The sequence below is a fragment of the Panthera leo genome, chromosome D1, assembly GCF_018350215.1.
Source record: "Panthera leo isolate Ple1 chromosome D1, P.leo_Ple1_pat1.1, whole genome shotgun sequence".
Lineage (NCBI taxonomy): Eukaryota > Metazoa > Chordata > Mammalia > Carnivora > Felidae > Panthera > Panthera leo.
The window spans coordinates 60,049,340-60,070,434 of NC_056688.1; the positions used below are offsets into that span (position 1 = coordinate 60,049,340).

At 40.8% G+C, this 21,095-nt stretch overlaps 1 protein-coding gene and 1 pseudogene across 1 annotated transcript; both read left to right on the forward strand.

Moving 5' to 3' along the window:
• Positions 1–4,074: 4,074 nt before the first annotated feature.
• LOC122200854 (olfactory receptor 52B4-like) lies at positions 4,075–5,019 on the forward strand. Its single transcript, XM_042906630.1, has one exon. It carries the CDS (start codon positions 4,075–4,077, stop codon positions 5,017–5,019), a length of 945 nt encoding a protein of 314 aa, XP_042762564.1.
• Positions 5,020–18,405: 13,386 nt separating this feature from the next.
• Positions 18,406–19,349, forward strand: LOC122201088 (annotated as a pseudogene).
• The last annotated feature ends 1,746 nt before the right edge of the window (positions 19,350–21,095 follow it).

Genomic DNA, 21,095 nt, shown 5'->3' on the forward strand with positions numbered 1-21,095 from the left:
ACTTTTAAAGTGTACCGCTTACAAAATTTGAGAGTGTTGCCTCTGGAAATAGACTGGAATGAAACAATTAGAGGTCTCTAGGAAAGTAAACATGGAAGTCTCTTCACTGGCATAAATTATGAGGAGCCCTTTGGATTTCATTAAACACACAAACAAAATGTAGTGTGTTAGAATTAGAAGTATAGGCTATATCACTTGTTAAAGAAACAATTTCCTTTTGCTTATTTTGAATGCTATGTTAATTATAAGGGTTTTTTCTTTAGATTTTTAAAATGGTCATTCATTTTTTGAGAGAGAAATGGGGGGAGGGGCAGAGAGAGAGGGAGACGCAGAACCTGAAGCAGCTCCAGGCTCTGAGCTGTCAGCACAGAGCCTGACACGGGGCTTGACTATTGGGCTTAACAATCCTGCATCAATGTCCACTTAATTCTTAGTCCAACTGGTATACCTTGAAGGGTAGAAAAGAATTTTTCCTTCTTTTCACTAATAAGTTTTTAGAAGAGCATGAAATATGGGGAATTAGCTATAATAATATACTTGTATGTATTTATATCAAAAGACACATTTTTCTGAAGGTGGGATTATTTTCTTCCTGTCTTTGTTATATGATTAAAAACAATAATGTACAAGATTGGTTTTATAATCAGTTAGAATATAAAGTTACTTCCAAGTTGAAAAAAAGTTCCCACCCTACAGTCAGGATGAGCAAAACCAAATAAAATTACTTATAAAAGAATATAAAGAAAGCAGGAGAATTTTTTCTTCTAGCAATCATAAATGTGGATTTTTGGTGACCAAGCATTACTAGGTGGCAAATGAAATAAAAATGGGTCACAAATGTCAAGAATCATATGTGATCTACAAATTGTGCATGGACATTTAGGAACCCTTAGGAAAAATGAAAACTCATTGTGACTCCAGAATTTGAATCTTGGAGTGCCTGGGTGGCTCAATTGGTTAAGCTTCCAACTCTTGGTTTCAGTTCAGGTTATGACCTCATGGTTCATGAATATGAGCCCTGAGTCAGGGTCTGAGCTGGTAGAGAGTAGCCTGCCTGGGATTCTCTCTCTCTCTGCCTCTCTCTCTCTCTCTCTCTGCCTGTTACCCACTCTCTCTCTTTCTCTTAAGATAAATAAATTTAAAACAAAAACAAAATATGAATCTCATGACCAATCCTGGGATGAATATAACTGCAACATCATCCTTCACATGAAAAAAAATTGAAAGTCATCTCTGCTTATTGCATGTGTTCATATTGCAGATTGAAAATAAGTTTACTATCCATTAATTTAATTACATTAAAAATTTTTAATGTTTATTTTTGAGACAGCAAGAGAGCGAGAGAGAGGGAGACACAGAATCTGAAGCAGGCTCCAGTCTCTGAGCTGTCAGCACAGAGTCTGACACAGGGCACAAACCCATGAACTGTGAGATCATGACCTGAGCTGAAGTTGATGCTTAACCGACAAGCCACCCAGGCAACCCTAATTTAATTATATTTAATGTCAGTGAAGGGATTAAAAGAGGCCTGTAGCAAGGCTGGTTTAGCTGGGAAAGCTTTTTTTAGTGAAACATCATAAATGTGAACATTCAATGTGGGATGGAGATCCAAGAAGGTGGGAGGAGTGTGAGAGAAAATAGTCAGGAGAAGGCTAGGGAGGGAGAATGGCACTTAGGGATCTGGGATCCAGACCATGTGGAAGAGGGCAAGGGTGATGGAGACAGCTGTGTCCCTGGGGTCCTGATGTAACTACCTCCCTCAAGAGGTCTCATGAAAGAATATAAACAGCCCAATGCCCAGCTCCTCAACAAGCTGAATGTCATCTCCAAAGAGCTGGTGAGTGAATTAGATGTGTGTGTGTGGAGGGGAAGATTCCAAGATCAAGATAAGGATTGGGCTGGTGTTATGTTCTGAGCAGGCCAGACGAGACAGGACTCTCATGCACTAAGAATGGTAAAAGACCAGAAACACCAATCTGTCTCGTTAGAGCAGAAGTGGAGAGGAGGTCTGGGAAGCTATATGGGCAGGTGAGGTTAATGAAGGGTGCTAAATAAAGAGAAGTAATCAATATATGGCAAGTGCTGTAGTGAATTGACTAAACATGAGAAAACAGAAATGACATAGACTTACTTCAAATCTTTCTTGGCAAACAAGACAAGAGCCCAGAGAATGACTGGGATCTCTGCTGAGCTTCCCAAATCATGGTATGGGAAGTAGACCAGGACACCTCAGGCAGGTGTGAGAAGGGAACTATGGGAGAGCAGCATTGAGTGGGACATTTAGGATGAAGCAAACAGGCAAATTCTCAACCTCTGAGCCACCTGGCTTCTCTCTTTGGCTCCAATTAATAAAATGTCTTCTGCTTCTCCCTTTCCCCAAATCCATGACCATCATTGGCTTCCATAATACGCCCCCCTCTCCAGCTCTGCCTTTGTTGATTTATGTCTTCCACGGCCTCTTCCTTCTTGCCATTTTTCTCCTTTCCTTTCACAATCAGGTCTGTGGGGTACATACCTGCCCTCACATACCTCTGATGCCACGCCACTGGTTTTCCTGCAGGAGATCAGCTGCCCTCACCAGAGAGAACCTTCTCATAGAGCAGCCATATGCTCTATAGGAGACAGTGCCCTGACTTAGGCCCGCTGAGTGGACTCCTTTGATTGGTGACTCTGATAGCAAACACTTTCTCCCAGCACCTGGAGGGTGGAAATTCGAGATGATTTTTCCCCCCCAGAATGAAAAATCAGGGGCACCAAGAGGGTAACTGGAGTGGAAGAAATAATGTTCATGAGCATAAGATATACCTTAGCTACTAAGTTAGATATTTTATTTTATTTTATTTTATTTTTTTTTTAAATTTTTTTTTTGACATTTATTTATTTTTGAGACAGAGAGAGACAGAGCATGAACGGGGGAGGGGCAGAGAGAGGGAGACACAGAATCCGAAACAGGCTCCAGGCTCTGAGCTTTCAGCACAGAGCCCGACGCGGGGCTCAAACCCACGGACCGGACCGTGAGATCATGACCTGAGCTGAAGTCGGCCGCTTAACCGACTGAGCCACCCAGGCGCCCCCTAAGTTAGATATTTTAAACTACCCCTTCAATAGGGGGAATTAACATTTATCTCCAGTTCTTCAACCTTTCTGCTTACGAAGTTGATTTTCTCTGAAACCATGAGCACAGATCTCAGGCAAATTCCCATTTTTTTCTATTTCCCCAGTTTGTAATATGGTGTCTAAAAAATAGTTACTGCTTCCTAAATGACTGAGTGAATGAGTGAATGAATGAATGTACACTAAGAACTAATTGATAAAATTTCCACTTTTCATTCTTCCAAATATTATGGACATCCTTTCCCAACAATAATGCCTTATTTTCCAAATTCAATCATTTCTAAACTTAGTTTCTTAGGTTGTGAACATGAGCAGTGCCTCATTCAGGTACACACAGGTTCTGTCAATGTTACTTCTTAAAGGTCTGTTGACTCTCGTCACAAGTGAGCCAACTGAATGTGGTGAAGTCAGAGAGATATCAAATCTCATTTTCATCAATTAGGCCAAATCTGCCTGTATAAACACCTACCCTACTTTCTTCAGTATTCCCTATGCAAAGCTACCTGGAGCTGAATAAACACTGTTCAGTGAACAGGCTATGTTTTGATTTGAATACCCACATTTTCTTGTTTCCCTCCTTTTTCATTCTTTTCCTTATGTTAAACTACCTACCAAAAGGTCAAGTTCAAGTTCAAGAAACACCTTATTTACAGCCTTTTCAGATACATATAATGATTTCCTTTGTATATTCATAATCCTCTGATTGAGAGGAAAATACAATAATATGTTTTATTTGATTAGCTGGGGATATATACATGTCAATTAGACTATTACTTATTGAGGTAGAGAACATGTCCTATTGACTTTTTGTGTTTCTTATTGTTTGCATGTTCAGAGAAGATGAAGAGTATGCGATATGCCAAAAGCTCCTTGTGACTTCACAAGGAATATTACAAGAAAATCTGTATTTTCATTTCTGCCAATGAATCAAAGGTGATATCTCTGGTAGTCTCCACAGGTATGATTTCCTTAAACCACACTGATGTTAGCCACACAATCTTCCACTTCCTGGGCATCCCTGGGCTAGAGGACCAGCATGTGTGGGTTTCCATCCCCTTCTTCATTTCCTATGTCATTGCCCTGCTTGGGAACAGCCTGCTCATCTGCATTATCCTCACAAAGCACAGCCTCCACGAACCCATGTACCTCTTCCTCTGCATGCTGGCCGGAGCAGACATTGTCCTCTCCACGTGCACAGTACCTCAGGCCTTGGCCATCTTCTGGTTCCGTGCTGGGGAGATCTCCCTGGATCGATGCATCACTCAGTTCTTCATTATCCACTGCACTTTCATCTCTGAGTCAGGGATCTTGCTGGTGATGGCATTTGACCGCTACATTGCCATATGCTACCCACTGAGATACACCACTATTCTTACACATGCACTCATTGGGAAAATTGGTGTGACCATCTTCCTGAGAAGTTTTTGTATGATCTTCCCCATAATATTTCTTTTGAAAAGATTGACTTTCTGCCAAAATAAGATTATTCCACACACTTATTGTGAACACATTGGCTTGGCCAAATATGCTTGTAATGACATTAGCGTGAACATCTGGTATGGACTTTTTGTCATCGTGTCTACAGTGGTCTTAGATGTCCTGTTAATTTTTGTTTCATATCTGCTGATTCTCCATGCTGTCTTCCACATGCCTTCACGAGATGCTCGCCACAAAGCTCTCAACACATGTGGCTCCCATGTCTGCATCATTGTCCTCTTTTACGGCCCCGCGATCTTCACAACCCTTACTCAGCGGTTTGGACGCCACATTCCACCTCATATTCACATATTATTGGCTAATGTCTGCATTCTGGTTCCACCTATGCTGAATCCCATCATTTATGGGATTAAGACCAAGCAAATCCGAGAGCAGGTGGTTCACGTATTTTTTCCAAAGCAGAAATGACTTTGGAAGAGGAACAGTATTTTCAGCACCTCTAGTTCTCCATGATGTGGTCTGAGGAAGCAGTGGGTGGAAACACTAATGGCAAACTGAACTACTAGGAAGTAGCCTAGTGAATTCTGTTTCTGGGGCAGGTTCACCAGGGAGGTGAGAGGACTTAACATCTTCTGTCAAAGCAACAGAGAGAGCCATGCCATGTTTGACTGAACAGGTTACCTCCTGAACAGAGCCTGTGGCTGGACATATGAATTTCCAGAGTCATGTGTCCTTATGTCACTAGTCTGATTTTTGGTTATAGATGAAATTGTTGGGAAGGAAAAATTCTTTCTCCGCCCTTGAAGGTGTTCCAGCTGGAGTAAGAATTAAGTTGACTTGAGTTAGTTAACAGAAGAAGAAAAAAATAAGTTTTATTATGTGTGCACAGAAGCCCAATAATGAAATTGAGACCTAAAGAAATGACAAAGGCAGGTAGTTTTTATAGTTTTTAGACAAAGGGACAATACATCTGTGAAGAATTGACAGTATAAAGAAAACAGGTATTTGGGAGCTTAAATTAGTAGGGAATTCTAAGCAGAACTAAGGCTGAGGTAGTAGATTAGAAAAGGAGAACAAAGATTTGTTTCTACAGTGTTTTCAACTTTAAAATACCTTTCTCTGGTGATAAGGATGTCTTTGTGCTTCTTGGCACTGGGAGGATATTTTTCACATGGATGATTTGTTTTCTACTTTCAGGGGGACAGATAAGGGTCTGAGTGTCCTTGCATTGACTGTTTCTTAAGTAGTTTTTATTGAAAATAATTAATGTGCCAAAGTGGCACATTTTGGGGCACCCTCCCTTGGCCCCTATAAAAAGAGGGTATTGTTCTGGTCTTAGAAGTTGTTAAATTATTCCTCACTGAATTCATGTCCTCTGAGACATCTTGTGATATCCCTGGACAATCACATACAAACGGCCCAATGTTTCAGTTATGCAGGACGAAAGACTTCTGGAGATCTTATGGACAGCATGGTGATGAGAGTTAATAATACTTCATTGCATAGGGGCACCTGGTTAGGTGTCTGACTCTTGATTTTGGTTCAGGTCATGATCTCATGGGTTTGTGAGTTTGAGTCCCACATTGGCCTCTATGCTGACAGCATGGAGCCTGCTTGAGATTCTCTCTCTGTCTCTCTCTTTCTCAAAACAAACAAACAGATAAATAAATAAATAAATAAATTTAAAAAACCTATTGCATATTTGATATTTGCTAAGAGATTTGACTTTAAGTGTTCTCACCCCCCTCACTCAAATTGCAGCTATGAAAGGAGAATGATATGTTAATTAGCTTGATTGTGGCAATCATTCACACATAATGTATACATATGTCAAAATATCACATTGTATACCTTAAATATATAAATTTTTACCTCTCAATTATACTTTAATAAAGCAGGAAAAAAGAACTCATCTCAAATACGACAATTAGATTTGTCAAATATTTGGTATGCATCTGTCCATATTTTTCTGTATGTATCTTTATCTGTGTAAAAATAATAAAAAATATAAACATACTCATAAATATAGACAGACACATATGTAGTTGTATCTTTGGAAAAGGTGGAATATTGGGACTCCTAGATGGCTCAGTGGGTTAAGTGTCCAACTTTGGCTCAGGTCATGATCTCACTGCTCATGGGTTTAAGCCCTGTGTCAGGCTCTGGGCTGACAGCTCAGAGCCTGGAGCCTGCTTCAGATTCTGTGTCTGCCTCTCCCTCTCTGCTCTTCCCTCACTTGTGCTCTCCCTCTCACTCAAAAATAAATAAATAAACATTAAAAAAGGAAAAGGTGGAATATTAACTATAGCAGTCTATAAGATACCATCACTTCACTTGTTCATGACCTACATCAGTAAGTTGTGAAAGGGCCATTGGTAAGTATTAATCCCTAAAAAGGGAAAAGAAATTGTTTGTAGAACACTGGTCACAGACACTGGAAATTGTCTTCCTACTCTTGACAAGGGATAATCCTACTGATATGATGTTGACTCTTGGCCAGAGGAAATGGGGGGACCCTGTGATGCTCTAGAGAGCTGGCCTATTACAGCCAACACTTGAATAGTGGAACCACAACATGTGTTTTTACCAGTTCCATTTATAGCAGCATGTTATTTTGGAAGGTAGAATAGAGTCTGTGCTAGACACAGGAGCCATTGCATGAGCCCAAGATGAGACCATTATTTTTGAAATGATGGATGTAATGGTGTACTGGAAAGACATTCCACAGAGATGGAGTCAAAACAACTCCTCAAACCCTCTTTGTATGAAACACAAATGCCTGACAAGCACAGACATGGATGTGAACTCATGCTGAGATTACCATCCTGAGTAGCAGCAAGTAAATGTTTGCTTTAAGAAGTTGTTTCCCAGGATGCCTGGGTTGCTCAGTTGGTTGAGCATCCAACTCTTGAATTTTGGTTCAGGTCATGATCCCAGGGTTGTGGGACTAAGTGCTGCATCAGGCTCTGCACTGAATGTGGAGCCTGCTTGAGATTCTTTCTCTCTCCCCCTCTGTCCCTATCTCCCGCTCACACTTTTTCTCTCTCTCTCTCTAAAATAAAGAAAAAAGAAGTTGTTTCCCATGTGTATTTTCCCTTCACTTACTCTGGGTCTTTGATTCCATAGTGCAGCCTGAATGCTCCTCACAAAAGCCAAATGTCATCCCATCTCCTTCCCGCTCCAACTTGCTTAAAAAAAAAAAATACTAGGCACTACCACCACTGTAAGCTATTGAATGAGTTACTTGTATAAATGGATCCAAGTCATTTATATAAGAACACTCTTAGGATTAAAACATATTTAGGTATATATTGTTCAATAAACACACCTTAAACAAACAAAAGTTTGTAAATAAAGGAATAACTCAACAAACATTAAATTATGCCCACTATAAATTACCAGGACTAAGCTAAGGCCTGGAGATAATCAGTATCACAGTCCCCTTTCTTAGGGAGTCCATAAACTAGAGTTGACAAAAATTAAGGGATTAAAACACAATGTGATAAATAATGTAGAAAGCACTGTGGGATAGGGTAGGACAGTCACTTCTGTGAGAAGTGTGAGTCCCCCAACTGTGAGAGAGAAAACTCTTCCTGCATATTCCTGTGCTGAATGTGGACAGGTACCTAGAATTAGCCAGGTCAAGGGCTTGACAATAGGAAGTGGCCAATCTGAATAGTGGCAAGGTGAGGAAAGCAGTGTATGGAAGAGGAGGGGCAAGAGACATTCCTGAAGAGATAGGAAGGAGGAGAGCAGGAAAACCTTCAATATTGTAGGGAAGCAGCAATTTCCTCTGCCAGTCAAGGTCTTTCAACTGCACTAAGAATTAAATTGACAAGAGATAGATTAACAGGAAAAAAATCTGAAGTTTTATTATATGTGTACAGAGGCCAAGTAATGAAATTGAGACCTCAGTAAATAACTAAGGCAGGTAGTTTTTATACTTTTAAACAAAGAGACAATATATTTGTGAGGAGTTAACAGGACAAAGAAAACTTTGGGAGCTTCAATTTGGAAGGAATTTGAAACAGAACTTGGGCTGGGGAGGTTAATTAGTAAAATGTAACAAGGGTTGTTTATACAGACTTCTCAGCTCAAATTCCCACCTCTAGTGATAAGGATGTCTCTTTACCCTCTGGTACAGGGAGGGTATCTTTCACATGGAAGATTGATTCATTATTTCCTGGAAGCAAGGGGCGGTGGTGGTGATGTCAGCGTGTTCTTTTGCATTGGCTGTTCTCAAGTAAATTTTACTTAAAATCATCAATGTGCCAAAGTGGTGCATTTTGGAGCGGCCTGCCCTTGGCCACTACAATAAGGAGTTCAAAACATGCCATCCCAACATATACCACTGTGGAATACTGATTATTTTGAGCTTAAGGTGCTTAAGAAACAGAAGATACAACAAGAATTCTCTGAATTACCCCTTCCTACCTAAAAAGTAGCTATATAATTTCCCTTGAGAAAAGTGCCCTTTCTGTTCCAGAAAGGGAAGAACATTCTCATCCCCAGAGACTGGGAATCCATGCTGAAATGGATCTGTACAAACTTACTAAAAAAACCCTTATATTCTGCCACTTCCTGTATCCCTTCCCCAGATAGCTTTTAGTCACATCACCACATTTCCTGCCCCCAGCCCAAACCCTTTGTCTTCCCATTCCTTTTCTTTCTCTTTTCTTTTCTTTTCTTTTCTTTTCTTTTCTTTTCTTTTCTTTTCTTTTCTCTTTTCTTTCTTTTCTTTTCTTTATTTCTTCTTTGTTATTTTATTATTTTTAAATTTACATCAAAGTTAGCATAGAGTGCAACAACGATTTCAGGGGTAGATTCCTTAATGCTCCAACCAGCTTGTGGTTTAATTGATTTGTTCTACTGTTTTTTTGGTTTTGCTAACATTAATTTCTGCTCTAATCTTTATTATTTCCTGTCTTCTGCTGGTGTTGGGTTTTATTTGCTGTTCTTTTTCCAGCTCTTTAAGTTGTAAGGTTAGGTTGTGTATCTGAGACCTTTCTTCCTTTTTTTTTTTTTTAAATTTTTTTTAACGTTTTTTATTTTTGAGACAGAGAGAGACAAAGCATGAACGGGGGAGGGTCAGAGAGAGGGAGACACAGAATCTGAAACAGGCTCCAGGCTCTGAGCTGTTAGCACAGAGCCCGACGTGAGGCTCGAACTCACGGACCGCGAGATCATGACCTGAGCCGAAGTCGGCCGCCCAACCGACTGAGCCACCCAGGTGCCCCTTTTCTTCCTTCTTTAGGAAGGACTGGATTGCTATATACTTTCCTCTTTTGACTGCTTTGTTGCATCCCAGAGGTTTTGGGTTGTGGTGTTATCATTTTCATCGGCTTCCATGTACTTTTTAACTTCCTCTTTAACTTCTTGGTTGACCCATTCATTCTTTAATAGGATGTTCTTAAGTCTCCAAGTATTTGTTACCTTTCCAAATGTTTTCTTGTGTTTGATTTTGAGTTTCATAGCGTTATGGTCTGAAAATATGCATGGTATGATCTTGATCTTTTTGTACTTGTTGAGGGCTGATTTGTGTCCAGTATGTGGTCTATTTTGGAGAACGTTCCATGTGCACTGGAGAAGAATGTATATTCCACTGCTTTAGGATGAGATGTTCTGAATATATCTGTATATATATATAAAGCCATTGTTTCCTTGTCGATTTTCTGTTTAGATGATCTGTCCATTGTTGTAAGTGGGGTGTTGAAGTCCTCTACTATTATGGTGTTATTATCAATGAGTTTCCTTATATTTGTGATTAATTGATTTATATATTTGGGTGCTCTCACATTTGGTGCATAAATGTTTACAATTGTTACGTCTTCTTGGTGGATAAACCCCTTAATTATAATATAATGCCTCTCTTCATCTCTTGTTACAATCTTTATTTTAAAGTCTAGATTGTCTGATATAAGTATGGCTACTCTGGCTTTCTTTTGTTGACCATTAGCATGATAGATGGTTCTACATCCCCTTACTTTCAACCTGAAGGTGTCTTTAGGTCTAAAGTGGGTCTCTTGTAAACAGCGTATAGATGGATCTTGTTTTCTTATCCATTTTGTTACCCTATATCTTTTGATTGGAGCATTGAGTCCATTGAGGTTTAGAGTGAGTACTGAAAGATATGAGTTTATTGCCATTATGATGCTTGTAGAGTTGGAGTTTCTGGTGGTGTTCTCTGGTACTTTCTAGTCTTTGTTGCTTTTGGTATGTATGTATGTATGTATGTATGTATGTATTTTTTTCATCTTTTCTCCCCTCAGAAAGTCCCCATTAAAATTTCTTGCAGGGCTGGTTTAGTGGTCACAAACTCCATTAATTTTTGTTTGGGAAACGTTTTATCTCTCCTTCTATTTTGAATGACAGCCTTGCTGGATACAGAATTCTTGGCTGCATATGTTTCTGATTCAGCACGTTGAATATATCCTGCCACTCCTTTCTGGCTTGCCAAGTTTCTGTGGAAACTTCTGCTGCAAACCTCATCTGTCTTCCCTTGTAGCTTAAGGACTTTTTTTCCCTTGCTGCTTTCATGATTCTTTCCTTACCTGAGTATTTTGTGAATTTGACTATGATATGCCTTGTCGATGGTCAGGTTTTGTTGCATCTAATAGGAGTCTTCTGTGCTTCCTGGATTTTGATGTATGTGTCTTTACCCAGGTTAGGAAAGTTTTCCACTATGATTTGCTCACATAACCCTTCTACCCCTTTTTCTCTCTCTTCATCTTCTGGGACCCCTCTGATTCTGATGATCCTTTTTAATGAGTCACTGATTTCTCTAAATCTTCTTTTTTTTAATGTTTATTTAATTTTGAGAGAGAGAGAGAGAGAGAGAGAGAGCGAGAGCAGGCGCCAGGGTGGGGCAGAGAGAGAGGGAGACACAGAATCTGAAGAAAGCTCCAGGCTCTGAGTTGTCAGCATATAGTCCACCACAGGCTTGAACCCATGAACTGTGAGATCATAACCTGAGCTGAAGTCGGATGCCTAACCAACTGAGTCACCCAGGTGCTCCAATTTCTCTAATTCTTAAATCATGCTCTTTTGCCGTATTCTCCCCCCCTTTTTTTTTTTGCTTCATTATTCTCCATAAGTTTGTCCTCTCTATCACAGATTTGCTGTTCTGTCTCACCCATCCTTGCCACTGAGGCATCCATTGGAGACTGCAGCTCAGTTATAGCATTTTTAATTTAATCCTGACTAGCTTTTATTTCTTTTATCTCTGCAGAAAGGATTCCAATCTATTTTCAACCCCAGCTAGTATTCTTATTAGTGTGATTCTAAATTCTGGTTCAGACATCTTGCTTGTGTCTGTGTTAGGTCCCTGGCTGTCGTTTCTTACTGCTCTTTCTTTTGGGGTGAGTTCCTTCATTTCATCATTTTGAAGAAAGAAAAGGAATAATAAGGTAAAAACTTTTTAAATTATAAAATTAAAAACAACACAAAAAATCAAATAAATGATGCTAGATCCTAGGTGTGTTTTGATCTGGTTGTTGAAAGGATCTTCACAGATTAGAGAAAAAAGGGAAAAGAAAATTAAAAAAAAGAAAAAAAAGGAAACCATTTGAAAATTTGAACAAATGAATACAATGAAATAGAATAAAATGAAATGATGGAAGTAAAATAGAATTTGAAAAATGTACAAAAAATTAAAAAATATAGTAGAAAAAAATTAAAGAAAAATATTTTTAATAAAAATTGAAAATAAAAATAAATTTTTTCTCTTTCTGTATTCAAGAAAAAGAAAAGAAACAAAAAAGAAACAATAATTGAATAGATGGACAAGCCAGTAGACTGAAATATGACTGAAATTACATCCTTTCCCCTAGAAGTGAAACTATGAAGCACTTTATAATCTGTAAACTAAGCAGGTGGAGAGACTTGTGGTGTTCCTGAAAAGTGATATTGGCCCAGTTGGGAGGGGCTTAGTTTAATGGCTCTGTTCTCCACTAGATGGCTCTACTTGGCTTACTGGGGTGAATTATTATGGTGCTTGTAGGTGTGTATGCACATGCGTGGGAGGAGTGAAAATGGCATCACCTAGCTACTCAGTCTCTAGTGTTGGAACTCTGTGCTCTCCCTGACCAGCAATCGTGCACCAGTCCTCTGTCTCTGGCCTCCATCCACTTCTCACTTTTACACTGTCTGTGACCAAGCCATCAGGTTGCCAGGGGGCACCTCCCTCCTGAGTTTTATCTCAGATGCGGCTGTGTTTCCCGACCCTTCACTTCTGAGGGACTGCGGCTTGGGCCCACTCAGATCCCCTGGGGGAGGGTCTCACCAAGCAATGGCTTGGTCACCCAGCTGCACCCAGGAATGTTTGGGGGACCATGCTGCTGCTGATGCCCAGAGACTGCGACTGGGTGCCAGCCCGCCCCAGAAAAAGTTCACGAGATTGTGTAGCAGCAGTGTTTCAGGGATTATGGTAAATCACAACACACATCTGGCACCAGGCTTCCCCCTTAATGTCCTTGTTCCAGCACCAGCAAATGTAGTTGTTTTCTGGGGTCTGCTGGGACCTTGGTGGCCTCACAGCCTCTACCAAATGTCCTCCAGCAGGGGAACCTCCTCTCCCCATGTTGCCTGTACACCTCGCAGGTCTCACTCTCTGCTCCTGAGGATTCGCCTTTCCCACCAGAGCACCACCAGGCATCGAGCTGTGGCATTTCAGACTCTGTGCTCCCCCTGTTTATATAGAGTCTTAATGGAATTTAAACACTCTCCTTTCTCCTTTCTCCCTTTATTCTTCAGTCCCTACAGCTGTTTCCACTTTTTCACTTTCTCTCCAGCTGCTTTGGGGGGTGGTGGGTGCTTTTCCCATACTCCCCCACCCCCCATCTCTTTCCTCTCTCTACATACAAAAGTGGCTCTCTGCCCTCCGCAGCTTCTCTCTCCCCCAGTTCACCTGTCAGTGCTGTGTACCTGCTGAATTCTGTGGTTCAGGTTGTGCAGATTGTTGCGTTAATCCTCCCATCAGTTTTCTAGGTGTGCAGGATGGTTTAGTGTTGATCTGGGTGTATTTCATGGATGTGAGACACAAAAAAAACCTTCCATACTGTTCCACCATCTTGCCCCTCCTCCTCAAGTTATATTTTTTGATTGATAATGGGATTAATGCTTACTACTTCCGATTATAATGGAAATAGGGATATTTCACAGAACAATGCTAACATTGAATTTCTTGAAAATAATACGTGTATACATGTAATCTTGGTTGGAGGAGCAGCTGGTGTGGGCATGACTGAGGAACCATCAGGACCTGACCCATGTACATTCTGCTCTGGTCCCTTGGGTATCAGCTTCCTCTGCAGTCTTTAGGCAAATGCATAAATCTCTGCTGCCTGATGCCTGTTTCTCAGCCTTTACTTGATTCATCCCATTCTAGCTCGTGAGGACTCCCTTTGAAGCAGGTGAAACTTTAATTGCTATGAAATGAAATTTCAGGAAGAAGACCAGGAATTGTGGGGTTATGGGGCATAAGGCTGATGGTTGAAAGTATTAGGACTTTTGTGGGGAGTCAGGTGTGTTGAACAGGGACAGCAGCAGGGGCTGAAGCTCATTCTGTCCCCTCTGATTGCAAGAGCGTTCTGATCATCAGACTGCCTACCTCAAGGACAGTGGCCTGTAGTCAGTGTTTCTGAGGTCTGAGAATTGTCTGTTTAAGATATATATATATATATAATATTTCTTATTATATATATGCAATATATAATATGCATATAGGGATATCATCTTCATAGTTTGAAGCTGACGACACAGGAATATTTTCACCTAAGGAATTGTCAGGCACTGTAAAACTGGGGCTTCTAAAAAAAAATTTAAGGAGCTGTTTTATCTGCACACCCCTAGACTGGAGGTACAAGTATGGACTGTTCCAGTAGAATGGAAAGGGCTGTCTAGGAGGGGAGAGGGGGGAGACTTTGGGCTTGCACCCACACTTTGGCTCTCAGTGTGCTTGGAGCCTCAAGTCCCTCCAGAGAGGATTCCACACTAGCAGCAGACCTTGATTACTGTGAACATTTTAGGCATCAGAAGAGCCTCATTCATGGCTCCTATCATCACCCTTTATACTTTCCATCCAGTATTTATCATTACAGAGTAATCACACGGTGCCTCAGTGTTCTGGATTATGGGAGCATACATATCTTAAACAGACCTCAGAAAGTTTACAGTCAATTGGGAAACACTGACAATAGGCCAATATCTCTGAGGTAGGTGCTCTGATGATTAGACTTCTTGTGAAATCAAAGGAGGGGAAAGAATGAGTTGTGGCAAGAGGCATCATGTGAGCACACTCCTGATGTAGGGGACAGACAGTGAGAGGGCCCTGGGTTGGTGCCATGGCTCCACAGCACAAATCAGGGATAGAGGCAACTTGTCCAGGGGATTGAAGATGCCTGGATCAAAGTTGCAGAAGCCTTCATGAGGCACTTGAGAAGGTTGTGGTGTTTTTTTTTCAGTTTATTTATTTTGGGGGGGAGGGGCAGAGAGAGAAAGAGAGAGAGTGAGAGAGAGAGAGAGAGAGAGAGAGAGAGAGAGAATCCCAAGCAGACTCTGCACTGTCAGTGTGGAGTCTGATGTGGGACTTGAACTCAATGATCATGACCTGAGCTGAAGTCAACTAAGAGACCATGCTTAACCAACTGAGCCACCCAGGTGTCCTGTCACTCGAGAAGGTTTTTAAGGTGGCCATGAGTTACATAAGGAGCCATTCCAGTTCATGCAAGTTCACCCAGAGACCAGCCCCCAACTGGCAAGCTCTGTAGCCTATATTCTTTTCTACTCCAAAGAACCCTTCTGTGTGCTGCTGCCAAGATATCCAGAGTCCTTCAACCTGTGTAAGCTGGTCCTCTTCTTCTCTTTCTAGTTACTTGAGACTTAGTTTCTTTCCCTTCATCACTTTTCCCTGCTATTCCTTTGCCAGTATAGTGGCACACACACTTGTCCATCACCCCCAGTGGCATTTTCATAGCAATTTCGATTTCTATCTACTTCTCCAGTAGGATGGCTTTCCCCCCATCCCTATTTATTCTTATAGTTGCGTGGCCACAGACTGACCTAGTGGTAGCTGCTGTCCACCCACGCACAACTTCACAAGCCTCTTGGGGGCTCTGTTCATGTGATTTTATTTTCAGGACAGTGTTGGCCATTTCTCAGGGGCAATATAGCAATGAAAATAGGACTGGATTTTCCTGGTCTGGAAATTAATTTTTAAAAAATGTTTATTTATTTTTGAGAGAGAGAGAGAGAGAAAGAGAGAGAGAGCAAGCGAGCATGAGTAGGGAAGGGGAAGAGAGAGAGGGAGACACAGAATCTGAAGTAGGCTCTGGGCTCTGAGATGTCAGCATGGAACCCGATGTAGGGTTTGAACTCGTGAACCACAAGATCATGACCTGAGCCAAAGTTAGTCGCTCAACCAACTGAGCCACCCAGGCACCCCCTCGATGTTAAATTTATAGGTGAGGAGAACAAACCTGGAAGCGAGGCTATTATTTGCATGTGCACTTACTACGTGCAAGGCACTGAGCAGACATGGAGTGAATACAATGATGAAGACAATAACTTCTTTTTCTGTCTTCTCCACCAGTCCTCACAGTCCTGCTTTGCCTCGATCCATGTTAGCACCTGGTTCTTTCTTCTGTAGGACACTGGACAACAGAGCCATCTCTCAGCTTCTCGCACTTCTCCTGGCTTGGATTCAGGACACAGTGTTCTGTGTCTTCACCAAAAATTTACCCCTTTTCTTTTTAGAGACATTAGCAATGAAGCAATAGCAAAAGTGGGTGGAGTTTCAATGATAAGTAATTATGAAGACTTTGTAGTATTATTCCTGGTCTTGACCCTGTGGTGAAGGGGGTAGGATATGGCTGCCTGTTGGGGGGCTGTCTTTGTTCCACTGCGCTCACCCCTTGAACCTGCCCCAGGTCGGGAGGGCATCTCACTTCCAGTTGTTTAGAAAGGTCTCTTTTTCTTAACCCATTTCAAAGATGAGGAAATTACGTCCAGGAAATTTTGAAAAGTTTCCAGCTCTGTGCTTTGAGTTGTAATGATATTTTTGAGGCTGAAATTTCTGTTCTAAGAAGTGGATTGTGGGAGATGCAGGAGAGAAGCATCAAAGGAAAGACTTCAAAAGGGAAGGGCTGGAGAAGGTGCAAAACCTTAGGACATGTTTACACAGCTGCGGCTCAGAAAGCCTAGAGCCATTAACATTGTCCAAGGCCGGATCCTCCTTTACACCTGACCCTTCCTAGTGTTATAAAAACCAATTAACTCGAAATTCAACCTTGAAAAGCTAAACCATTAGATTGATTAACACACTTGCTTAGCTGACTTTATGCACGTAGTCTTTAGCGATTATCCTAATAAAAAGAACCTTCATTCTGGAGTCGGGGCCTCATTTCGACTCTAGTACGAGGACCTTCAGTTAACTGCAGTTTGTTTGCGGACTCATCTTTTGCGACTCTGGCCGTAGTCCCTGCAACAGTGGATGGTGACAGTCCTTACTAGCCTGTGTTGGCAGAAGAAATGAATGGTGTGTAGTAAGTAACATTTTCATATCACTGCCGAAAAATGTGAAGCTACTTTAAGATGATACTTTCTTGATCTTACTTCACTGCAATAGTAATTCATCAATACATGAATTTCTCTCACTAGGGCAAACTTCATCAAATTCCAGTCTTTGCTCTCTTTTTCCATCACTTCTCTCTTCCACATAGTTGTTAAATATATCCAAAGTGCTTTCCAATTTCAAAACTGTTCATGGCTGATCTTTTTTCCTAACTGATGAAGTTCATCCCCTTTACTTTCAGAGTCAGTCTACTTTTGTTGCCATCTTTTTTTCTAACTGCTCCAAATTTGCCGCATCACAGCCTCACAGAGCTGAAAGCTGCTTTAGACATATTTTGCATTTGTGGGCCAAGCATTTCTTCTTGAATTCCCAGATGACTTTCCCCCATTCATTACTTGATACTTCCTCAACCTGATGGCATCCTACTTTATTTTCAAGGCTAAGTTCAGATATGAAGTCATTCTTAAAACCATTACAAATATAAACAATGAGAATTACTTCCATTGTGTTTCCATACTAAAATTTACTTGTATAACTAATATGTCAACTTAATAATTTAATTTTAATTAATGTAAATGTCTCTTATGAGCTTAGGACCTTATTTAGAAAACAAACCATCTTTTTTAAAATTTATTTTTTATTTTTAAAAAGTTTTTATTTAAATTCCAGTTAACATACGGTGTTATATTAGTTTCAGGTGTACAATACAGTGATTTAACACTTCCTTTTTAAAAAAAATTTTTTTAATGTTTATTTATTTTTGGGAGAGACACAAAGCGCGAGCAGAGGAGGGTCAGAGAAAGAGAATCTGAAGCAGACTCCAGGCTCTGAGATGTCAGCACAGAGCCTGACGCAGGGCTCAAACTCAAGAACCATGAGATCATGACCTGAGCCGAAGTCGGATGCTTAACCGACTGAGCCACTCAGGTGCTCCATGATTTAACACTTCCATACACACCAGGTGCTCATCTCAGCAAGTGCTCTCCTTAATCCCCATCACCTATTTCACCTATTCCCCACCCACCTCCTCCCCACCTCCCCTCTGTCAACCTTCAGTTTGTTTTCTGTAGTTAAGTGTCTCTTTCCTGGTTTGTTTCTCTCTCTCTGTTTTTTTTCCCCTTTGCTTGAACAAATCATCTTATTTACCTTTAGTATCATAGTTCCTGGCACCTTCAGAATGGAATAGAATTAGATAAATGTGAAAAGCTGCTGGTAACAGCAAAAACAATCTTGGTGTATGAACTGAATTTTCCTCTCTGTTAATAGGAAACTTGTCTGATCCAGGCATGACTACCTTAAACCACACTGCTGTTAGTCACATGGTCTTCTGTTTGTTGGCCATTCCTGGCCTTGAGGACCAGCATGTGTGGGTTTCCATCCCCTTCTTCGTTTCCTATGTCATCGCCCTGCTTGGGAACAGCCTGCTCATCTGCATTATCCTCACAAAGCGCAGCCTCCACGAACCCATGTACCTCTTCCTCTGCATGCTGGCCGGAGCAGACGTTGTCCTCTTCACGTGCACAGTAACTCAGGCCTTGGGCGTCTTCTGGTTCCGTGCTGGGGAGATCTCTCTGGATCGCTGCATCACTTAGCTCTTCTTCATACATACCACCTTCATCTCTGAGTCAGGGATCTTGCTGGTGATGGAGTTTGACTGCTACATTGCCCTATGCTACCTACAGAGATACACCACTATTCTTACATGTGCACTGATTGGGAAAGTTGGATTGACTATCTTTCTGAGAAGTTATGGTACAATTTTCCCTATAACGTTTCTTCTGAAAAGATTGGCTTTTTGCAAAAGTAGCATCCTCCCAAACACAGCCTGTAAGCATACTGTCTTGGCCCGTGCTTCCTGTAATGACATATGACTAAACATCTGGTATGCGGTTTTGTCCTAATGTCAACAGTGGTCTTAGGTATCGTGCTAATTTTTATTTCATATGTGCTGATTCTCCACACTGTCGTCTGCATCCCTTCTGGAGATGCTTGTCACAAAGCTCTCAATACTTGCGGCTCCCATGTCCGTGTCATTGTCCTCTTTTATGGACCTGGGATCTTTACAACACTTACTCAGCAGTTTGGATGCCACATCACACCCCATATTCATGTTCTGCTGGCCAGTATCTGCATTGTGGCTCCTCCTATGCTAAATCCCATCATGTATGGGATAAAGACCAAACAGATCCAGGACCAGGTGGTTTATGCATTGTTCACAAAGCAGAAATAATTTTGATGTGGAAGCTGGCATTCTTTTTTTGTTAGCAATCCTCTCCATGGATGGAGTAAGCTTTAGCACCAGTTTATGGAAGCAGGTAAGATACTAGTCAAATGACTCCAGGTGTTGCTGTTTCTAGTGAAATTGCATGAATGTGATTTTTGTACATGTTTCTTCCAAAGTCTCTAATATGTCATTGAATATCAGCGTCTTTGGGGCCTTGGTTAACTTTCTCCCCACAGAATTGAGAACTAGATCAGGGTACCTCTCTGTGTCTTCTTCTCTTACCTCTCTAACCCTAGACTGGAGAATTACATAAGATGAATATTGGGCAGTGATTTTCTTCTGACAGTTGCCAAACTCTTCTTTTCATCCTTGTGACTTACTTATTTTATAACTGGCAATTTGTACATCTTAATCCCCTTCACCTAATTTCTCCCATCCCCAGACCCCTCTTCTCTCTGGCAACACCAGTTTGTTTTCTGTATCAATGAATCTGTTGCTGTTTGCTGTTTGTGTGTTTAGTCCCTCAGAAGTTTGTTTTGAGAAGCTACTATAAGTGGTATTTAAAAAAATTTTTCTTTTCCAGATGTGCGTTGTTTTCCAAAGTTGCCAAACAATATTGAATTCTACATCTGTAGAAACACAATTGATTTATATGTTGACCTTCATCCTGCAGCTTTACCTTATTCCACTTACTAGTTCTGTAGCTTTGTTGTTGTTGTAGATTCTATCTGTAGTTTTTCCTGCATATGTACAGCCATGTTGTTTTCAGAAAAATAAAGTTTTATTTCTTCCTTTTCAAAAAAAAAAGAGCTGATGTTATGGTTTTAGTTTAGAAGGCTGGCAACTCACGCAGAAATACCATGTTGCAATCTGAAGGCAGAATTCCATTCTCCTGTGTCTTTGCTCTTAAGGCCCTTAACTTATTGAATGAAGCCTATACACCTTATGGAGGGTTATCTGCTTTACTCAAACTTTAATGATTTAAATATTAATCACATTAAAAAAATATCGTCACAGCAACATCTAGACTGGTGCTTGACCAAATAATTGGGCACCAAAGTCTAGCCAGGTTGACACGTAAAATTAACCATCATAACATCCCATGTAAGATTGTAATCCCTGTGACATCTCACCACTCTGTGGCTCTGAGCCCTTTTCTTTTTTTTTCTTACTTGGTGATGTTTTATTTCAGACATTAGAAAACAAAAAATCTATGAAAAAATCAAAGTCTGATGATACTTTTAAGAGTTCAATTCTCTGAAAATGTAAATTTTATTTTTTTTTGTTTTATGCAGTGACTGAATACACAGAGGGACAATGACCAGACCATATATAAATATAGAACACTGACCCACAACCTGAAGCAACTTGCCCAGGAAACCAATTTGTTATCTACAATAGCCAGCCTCCTACAAGTCAAGACTTGTAGTCAGACTGCTGTCTCTAATATCAATCTAGGAAGCCAAACAATGAACCCTGTAACAGTCAGCCCCAAACATCCAGGTCTTGAAGAATAACTGACAGCTTCTCTAATTTTTGTTCCTGCTACCAACTTAGGCCAACCAGGAAAAGACAAATATGTGCCCCTAACCAATAACATGGGATGCCCCACTTCTAGTTAGCTCACCTACAGCTTCTCCACTTTAACAGCCTTCAATTAGAGCACATTTGAAGTCTTCCCTTTTTCCACTCTAAAACTTTCCCATTCCCCTGCCTACCTTTAAGTCTCTGACAAAATCCAAATGACGTAAG

Coding starts and splice junctions, on each gene's coding strand:
- LOC122200854 (XM_042906630.1), top strand. CDS start 4,075: ATGATTTCCTTAAACCACACTGATGTTAGCCACACAATCTTCCACTTC.